We start from the raw sequence: 8,491 nt of genomic DNA, 5'->3' as shown, positions 1-8,491 counted from the left end.
CGGTACCGGGCTGCAGCCCCCCGAGCCGGCGGAGCTTGCACTAGCCGGCACTTCATCGGGGCCCCTTTAAGTGGAGGCCCCGCCCCGTCCCGCCCCGGCCGGCCAATGGGCGCCGCGGCCGCCGCGCCGTTTGTTGCAAGTTTCCCGTCGCGGGCAGGGGCGCGGAGCTGCGGCCGTGCGGGGGTTCGGGGCGGCGGCGCCCGAGGGCAGCGGGGCGCGATGTCCGCCGGGGGCCGCCGGCGTCGGGGCTGAGGGGGGCAGGGGGGAGCGCAGCCATGAGCGCAGCCCGGGGCCCCGGTTAGGAAGCTCTGCATTCCCTCAATAAGCACTCTGCGCTGAGTGTCTCTTGTCCCTTACACCACGCTGCCAGCTGGTACCTCCCTCCTTTCTGAAGCGTAACCGGGGAGGGGGTGGAAAGCAGAGGAAGTTTGGTACTTACTTTTTTTCTTTAGGCTTTAGAAAGGGATTCCCTCTTCCTTCCCCCGCGGAGGGCTGCAGGACAGAGTGCGGTGGCGGACGATAGAGGGGTGCAGCTGTGAGCCGGCTGTCCGGAGCCTTGCCCCCGCCACCCCCGCCGCCGCGTACCTGGGGGTGCTGGATGCAAGCTCTGCGGAGCTCCTCCAACCGTAGCGGCAACGGCTCGGCAGATGTAGATGCGTGCGTGTGTGTATGTTTAACCCTTTCTTGGTTCCTCGGATTTGTACCATGCTGAAGATCCTCACCAAAAAGCTCAAGAACCAGAGTTTGAACGAAATTCAACCTTTCCAGCTAAAGGTAAGAACAGGAGGTTTTGTCTCGGTTATTTTTGCACCCTTCATGTAACTAATAACGGGGCCTTGAGACACTAGTAACAGTGTTTATTACACTGGGCCAGTTTCCTCTCAGCCGGTGTGCTCAGTAGGAACTGGCCTGGGCTGTGTTCCTGCTACTTAAGTCCTGTTCCTTTGCTCTCAGAGTTACACTGCACAACCTAGTATGTAATACAAAAAGGTGGATAAAGGGAAATGTATCTGTCTATTCCTTAGAAGGATTAACTTTTAATGGTGTTCACATCTAGCTACATAGGCATTCATAGTCTATTTACCTTTGTGTGTGTGCCATCTGTAGTCTCCCAGCTCTCACCTGGCTGGAACTCCCCTGTGCTAGGTAATGTACAAACACTATTTGTCTAAAATGCCTTTCAGCTCATTATTTGCTTTTCTCTCACTTCTGATCTAGAAGGCTGGAATATAAGCTAAAGTTTGTAGTCTGGCTCACTGCGTTGACCCATGACTTTCAGAACTCTGCTTGCATCCTTTCTTAGTATTAAAAAAAATAAAACAAAATAAAAAAAAAAACACACCACAAATTCACGATAAAGGGTTTCTAAGCCCTTCCTGCCAAATGCAAGGAGGAATTTTTGAGCCATATGCAATTGGATAAAAATGGAGTCATAATGAGTTACTTACAAAAAAATCACCGGATCCTGTATTGACGAAAGTGTTGTGAACTGAGGATACTTGCTGAAATCAGTAGAGTTACTCTGTTTCAGCATCAGTACTGTGGAAAGTCTAGTGTCTGGCCCCAAATCAAAGAAGGGATCTGGAAAAAGTGGCAGCCTTCATTGCCTGAGTTGGGGGCTGGGGATCTGTATACCAGACTCTAGAGGAGTCTTTTGTATGTGTTACACAGAGGCGGTTTGCTGTGTGGCTGCATTTCTGCGCAGTCACTCTGGACAGGCTGATGGCAACTTTCTTGGAAACAGTGCTGGTGTTTCCTCAAAGTTTGCTGTGTTTGTGTACTTCTTCATGTAGGGATTGCACATCCTGTGGTTCTTGGGGGAGGCAGGATTATATTTCATTTTTAGAAATAAAATAAGGGCAATGCTTTAGGTTGTAGTATATGGATTCAGTGCAGAATATATCTGCGAAGACACAGGGGGATTTCTTTTGAACACTGTGTTTCTGGGTCTTGTGGCTGTGATCACCTCTTTTAGCTTTATTGTTTGTCTCTTGGAGCCTCAGGTTGTGAAATGATGAGAATCTTTAGAAGCAGCAATCAGGGGCATATACAGCCTTCAGGATGCTTGGAGGAAAGCAGGAGAACCCACAGGAGTGTGTATCTGCAGCCATTTTGTTCATATTAGTGCAAAGGTTTCATGCTGCAAACAGGTGGTCTGCAGTCTCCTCAACAGAGGAGACTTAGGCTTGCACTGTTTCTTGCCAGGCTAATACATATACCATCAGAGGTAGCATTGCAGTCTGCTCTGGGGAGTGGTACAATGACTGGTATACATGTGTATGGGCAGAAAGCCAGACTTTCAAATTCTGGGTTTATGTAAGTTTTGTAGGCCTTTGGGGACCATGTGCAGCTGCCTGGTCTTGGTTGAGCCTTGTACCAGCATACTAACAAGTAAAGAGAGAGCACTGCACAGTCTGCTAGGTGTGGGCAGTTCTCCTTGCAGGTGTGGACATGGGATAGGTGGCACAAGCAGTGAGTGTTGTGGGAGCTTCCTGTGGCTGCCCTGTACATGAACCCTCTGATGAGGTCAGGTGTCCTGTGCCATCTCCCTCTGCTGCCTTCAGATGATGTGGGGCTGCCAGGCACAGACTGGACTTCTGTCTTCTCAGCTTCCTCACGTTGGTTTGTGTCTGTGCAGTATGTATTCTGGCATGTGTGGTACGTGCATTATTTAAAAGGTCCAGCCTGGTGTCATTGAAACCTAATGAAAAGTTAGGTGTGATCGTAAAATCAGAGAATGAGTGACCAGTTTGGGTAGAATAAGAACTGATACGCATTTACCATCCAAACCAAGAGCTTTCTGAGCTTTAGAAACAGTGTACTTAACCATTATTCTCCTTCATTACCCACTTGCTTTTGCACTTTATGACCTTTGGAAGTTCCCAAATTCAAGGAAAAGCAAGCTGCTGTTGCGTTTCTAGCTTGCAACACTCCTGCAAAGTCCTGGGAGTCTGTCCCTGGGTAAATTGTCAAATCATTTTTGTAAACTTGGGAGATTTGACCAACCTTGGAGTGGCATCCAAGCTTTGGGGATCTTTTGGGGATTAAATTTCTGCCCACTGTAAAGATCTTGCTTTGGTACCATGTGTCCCAAATTGGTTTGGTGTCACTATGGCAGGTCTTCTCCCTGACTTGGAGAAGCTGAGAGGCTGCCATTGCCTCCTCTTTGTGAAACCAGGAAATATGCAAGCTTTGGCTCAGAGGGCTTTGACTCAAGAGGTCTGTTAGTTCAATCTTGTGTTGCTGAGGAAGCTAGCATCCCTTTATTGCCCTGTCACCAGAAGTCACCCTAATGGGAAGGGGGGGTTTGACTGACTGACATTTCGTCTGCTGTTGGGTTAGCGTCTGCTGCCAGCAGTTTCTGGTAAGGGTGGCTGGGCTGTGAAGTGTGGTAGTTAAGGCTCAAATTTGAACCCTTAGCCTTGGAAGACTGGTCCTGTTAACCTTGCTGTCTCCCTAATGGACACTTGTGACCCTGTAGTGGGGGTGGCTCAGTGGCAGCGTTTCGACTCCTGAGCTGTTGTGGTTCATAGTCCAGCCTGTTGGCTTAGGGTCCCTTCAGCTGCTTTGGCCAAATCCAAGAAAGGATTGTGAATTGGAGCCTTGTGCCTCAGCCTGTTGTTCCACCCCTTGCTTCAGTGGTCTGGTGTTATTTGCTAGCGATTAGGCCAGATTCAGAAACTTCCAGTTTTTGGATGGCTGTTAGAAATTGAGATCCAACAGCAGATCTGACTTTACAGGTAAGAGTTCATCTTTGATAGGAGCTGACAACTGGGTCTGTTACAGAGCAGATTTTGTGAGACAGGAGAAAAGTGAGAACAAGGGGTTGTCCCGTACTGTAGTGGCATGCTTCAAATAAGGAAAGTGAGACAGACATGTAACTCAAGGCCTGAAATTTTCATTGGTTGTCCAGTCTCACAGTCTAGTACAGTTTTTTTATTTTCTTTTGTAGTTTTGGACTGGTAGCCCTGAGAAACCTGTCCTGAACTATAAGTCAAATTGTCCAAGGAGCTTTAAAAATGCATATCCTGGGGTTGCATGTGTGTTTTTGTGATGGAGTACTGATACTGAGCCCTTAGAAGTACTCTCCAGCTGACTCAGTGAGCCGTCTACAAATGTCTTACTCATCCCCACAACTTGGGGTAGAGGTTTCTCATACAAATGCGTTTCTTCCAAATCCCTCTTCAACTGTTGTGGCCTTGCATATTTGTGTAGTGGCTAAAGTGTAGGTGTCTATTTTCTAAGCTTTGCTTGCAAGCAAGCTCCTTGGGGCAGGGGGCATCTGGCTGGAACAAGTCTGCACATTGCCAGTCAAACTAAGCCCTTAATTAGTGGCCCTAGGTGTTATCAGAATGAAACAGTTGGATTGTGGTGTGTTAAAAAATTAACTGGCTGGAACAAGTAGCTGAAGAAAACTAAGCACTGGATTCCATTCCAACTTTGCTGTTGACGCAAACTACTTTGGAGGCAATACAATTGTTCTAGTCCACAAGCGTTGTTAAATTACTTATGTACTTGGCATATTTCTTTTTGTCCTGGGCAGGGGTAATTAAGATATGTTTGCCATTTCCTTAATGTCAATCAACAAAATGAAGTAATATGTGAGTCTATTCTGGTGTCAGAGAACTGCCTTTCTCTGCTATGTAGTTTTAGCTTTACACTTGCTTACAAGGAAACTGTGGGTTAGGCATTAACAAAGCCATCGTGTCAGTTCTCGTCATGTACCTTGCAGCTTGTACATATGCACACGCAGTTCTGGAGACTGGCAAGTTATTTTCTGCTGGCATCTGCATCCAGAGACAGCTATGAGACTCTGGTCTGGCTGGCCAGCCCTGATCAGTGACCGAGAGTTTTCCTGACCATTCCTATATGAAGGGTGCAGTTGTCTGCTCAAAGTGAACCTCAGGCTTGCAGGCAGTGACTTACGAGTCACTGTCCTGGTGATAGCTGGTTATTCTGCAGTGCCAGGAGTGTGTTGTTTAAATTTTTTTCTCCTCAGACCAAGAAAGAATGAAGTAGAATTGTTGTTATTGAGGCACAGTGAGTGTGCTTTCAAAGGGCTGTGTAAGGGCTCATGCTTTGTATGAATGAAAACAGATTAATTTCCTTCTTTCTTTGGTTTGACTGCTTGTCACGTGTTCAGCCAGCCACTGGTCTTCAGGCTGGCTGAAGACAGCTTGGCACAGTGAAAATTTAGCTTCATCTGTCTCCTGTGGAGTGTGAAGGTTTTCTCTCCATCATGGATTTTTTTTTTTCAGCACCTCCCACCAAACAGGTTTATTGCTCTAGGGCTGGAGAACTCTGTTTTACATTGACCCTTTGCTTTTCTTCCTACTAACACCTGGTAACATTAGATGCTTCTAGTTGGTATTGATCTCATTCAGGAGGGTGGTAAACACTTGCATGAATATAAGTGTGTAAATATAGTTTTGGCTATTGGAGTATCTGAATATGCCTAAAGTTAGGCTTGTGATAATTTGGACTAAAATTATGTTAGTGGGTTAGAAATGCTGGGATAGATATTTAGCTAAGTAAAAGAATAGAACATGCAATCCCAGTCACTCAGAATTCTGAAAATTTAATACTATGTATTTAACTCTTGCATTTCAGTGAAAAAAAAGATTAATCCATTTTGCTTTGCTGGATAGTGCAGTTCTACTTAATTTCCTGCTATCATGCACTGTCTTACAGATCCTGCATCTATGTTGCACTGTTCGGGAGGCTAAAAGTTTCCCTGAGTAGGAAAATAGCTTATATTTAAGTGAAAATAGAAAGCAGACTCGGGTCATCATTTATTTCAATTATAGCTCTTGCAAAACAGTGGGTTCACCTTTTTTAAAGTAAAACACAAGGCTTGCATCTGCTTAGGACACCTCTGTGGAGTGGTGGGTGGGCAGGGCACCACTCTGCTACAGTGTACCAGCATGACCAGCTTCTCTGGGTGTTCCTGGGGTCACAGAAGTGTTGTTGGGATGCCTAAGTATGGGAATCAAGGGCTGCATTCCCTTTTCAGTGGGAAATACACTCCCACCCACAGTGTAGGCAGCACCAACCCCTCCTACCCCCATGCATTTATCTGTAGCCCCTGTTCTCCTGTTCAGTGGGATTCAGGTTGCCGGGTGACCCAACTCTTCCTAGCAACCAGCATCACAGATATGTGTGCACTCAGGGCTGTTTTCTACTGCAGTAACTGTTGTACGTGGCCGTGGGCAGAGTCTGTTTGTCCTCCTGCCACCATTGACCAGCAGAGTTGGCCAGCTGTTTTTGAATAGGCACCAGCACCTCCCACAACTGCTCAGCACGAACACCCAGGCAAGGATTTAGAGAAAAGCCAATTAGTTGTGACCTTTATCTGCACAGAAAGCATTCCCTGTGTGGTATGAACTGTGCTGTGACCCAGGCTTGAAAGTAGATGTAAAGGATGTATGGACCAATGTGACCAATGCAGAGCTGTCTCCATGCCAGTCTGGGCAGGGGCTTGCCCAAGCTGTGGGAATGTGGCACACAGGTGAAACACAGTTCAAAGTCTGGATCGTTATGGACCAGTTTGGTTACTGCTTGGGGGCAGACAGCTGGGGGTGCCTCTGAGCGTTTCTCCCCTCTCTTGCTACATTCTTCTTGCTTTTCAGACCCAGTATAACCTTCTCCCTGCTGTAGACTGGTCTGTTTACATTGACCTATCCTCCGTGTGTCCCTCAGTATACATAGAACTGAATTGTTCAGTTGTTGTAGGACAGGCATTTTGAGGCTACGGCATCTAAGGAGCTGTCTGAGGCAGAGTGAGCTGATCTTACATTGTGAGTAATCTCTCTTCCTCCTCTGTAATTACTGCAGCACACCAAGCACTCAGCCAGGTGAACTTCTGTTGTTCTTTGAGACAGCCCTAGCAGAATGGGAATGCTGCAACAGAGTACCCTTGTGTGGGTTGCTTCTCTAGTCCAGCCTTGGTAGCTTCATGGAGAGTGAAATAGTGCGGACGCTTACGGAAGCTTCCTGGTGTTTCTGAATGTAAGAAAGTATCTTGCTCGGAAGATTTGCACCAAAGCTGCCATGTAGCTGCATGTGTAAAAATCCAAATCCTGGGTCTTCCTAGTTCTGGGTTAGCATGGCAGAATGTCATCTGAGGGTGGTGGGGACTAAAAGACCAAAGAAGATTTTGTGAGTAACCATCAACTTTGCAAGCAGCTTGTGTGGACCAGTCTTTTCTTCTAGACCTCTGTTCCCTGAGCACTCTTAGCCAGCCAGCCCACCATCCAGGCTCACTGTAAAGTCCTGCTGCAAAGCCCCTCCAGCTTGCCGAGGGCTGAACTGTAGTGCTGGGAACAAAGATCCAATGCCTCTGTGCCCAACTGGCATGCATCTTCTAAATGAGGGCAGTTGGCGAGGAGATGTGGTAAAACCTGGGGAGGTGTCCCTTGGGCTTGGTAGACTGTGAGTCTATGGATTCTCTTCCTCAAATGAGCTGCCATCATGAGGTACTGGCATGACTGGATTGGTTTGTTGTGGCACCCAGCAAACACACCTGAGAAAAGCCTTTTACAGCTTTGCGTGGAATCACTTCCCAACCCTTGTTCCAGCATCAGCCCATATGAGATGACCTAAGATTTCAGGGCTGGAAACACCTTCTGAGGAAAAGAGGAAACTAGTGCTAGAGCCGAAGCACCCTGAGGAGGTTTTTATTAGCCATGGCTCCCATTTCAGGGATGGGTTGACCTGAGGTTTATTGCCTGACTGCAAGGTAAATGGTCCTTATCTGAATTTAAATTTATGAAAGGACAGGAGATGCTTGGATAAAGTTCTCTCAAATATCTCAGTATTCATCAATGTCCATAATGAGAGCAGACGGACCTTGGTTTCTGACATTTCTTGGGAACAAACTATTGATTTGCCTTGGGTAGCTGCTTGATTGATTTGACAGGGCTACAAACCTGTTTTTGAGCTACTGATTTCAAAGAGATCTCAGAATTCAAGTTGCTGATGGCATAAAGATCCTATCCCCTCACACTCATTTTGTTCAAAAAATCTGTCTTGTCTTAACCCTTCCTAATGGGGTCACATTGTTTCCATGATGCAGGCTATTTTTTACCTGTTGTCCTTGCTTCTTGGCACAAGAGGCCATAACCTGCCAAGCTCTAAATGGGCATAAGATGAGAAAAAAATTCCCTTTGGTTGAACGGGGAATTTCACGTCTTGAGGAAAGGTGCCACGGGGGCAGCTAGATCCTCCAGTTTGCTGAAAGTGTGTCTGGATGTAAGCTGGGAAAATATAAAATAATCCTTTCATATCCTGTCACCCGGTTATTACACACAAAGCCAAGTGCTTGTTCTAGACAGTTGTCTGCAGCCAGACTCTTTTGGTGTGGGGATTTATTTTTATTATTATTATTATTATTTTTTGTTGTTTATTTTGTTCTTTATTCCTAGGCATTGGTTATTCCAAATAAATGAAAGTTCTTTGGCCAAAGGCTAATTAACAGGAGAGACCAGTAGTA

The 8,491-nt window shown here is 46.5% G+C and overlaps 1 protein-coding gene across 3 annotated transcripts in view; it reads left to right on the top strand.

The window, feature by feature from the left end:
• Window positions 1–179: 179 nt before the first annotated feature.
• Window positions 180–8,491, top strand: part of LOC102098225 (uncharacterized) — a 58,131-nt gene continuing 49,819 nt past the window's right edge. For all 3 annotated transcript variants that reach the window (XM_005503825.3, XM_021289482.2, XM_013367432.3), the window contains exon 1: window positions 180–774. In XM_005503825.3, coding sequence (XP_005503882.1) covers window positions 670–774 — 105 coding nt within the window. In that variant the 5' untranslated portion in view covers window positions 180–669. The remainder of the gene's footprint in view (window positions 775–8,491) is intronic.

Source organism: Columba livia, chromosome 3 (genome assembly GCF_036013475.1).
Source record: "Columba livia isolate bColLiv1 breed racing homer chromosome 3, bColLiv1.pat.W.v2, whole genome shotgun sequence".
NCBI lineage: Eukaryota > Metazoa > Chordata > Aves > Columbiformes > Columbidae > Columba > Columba livia.
This window is presented reverse-complemented; position numbering and strand designations above follow the sequence as displayed.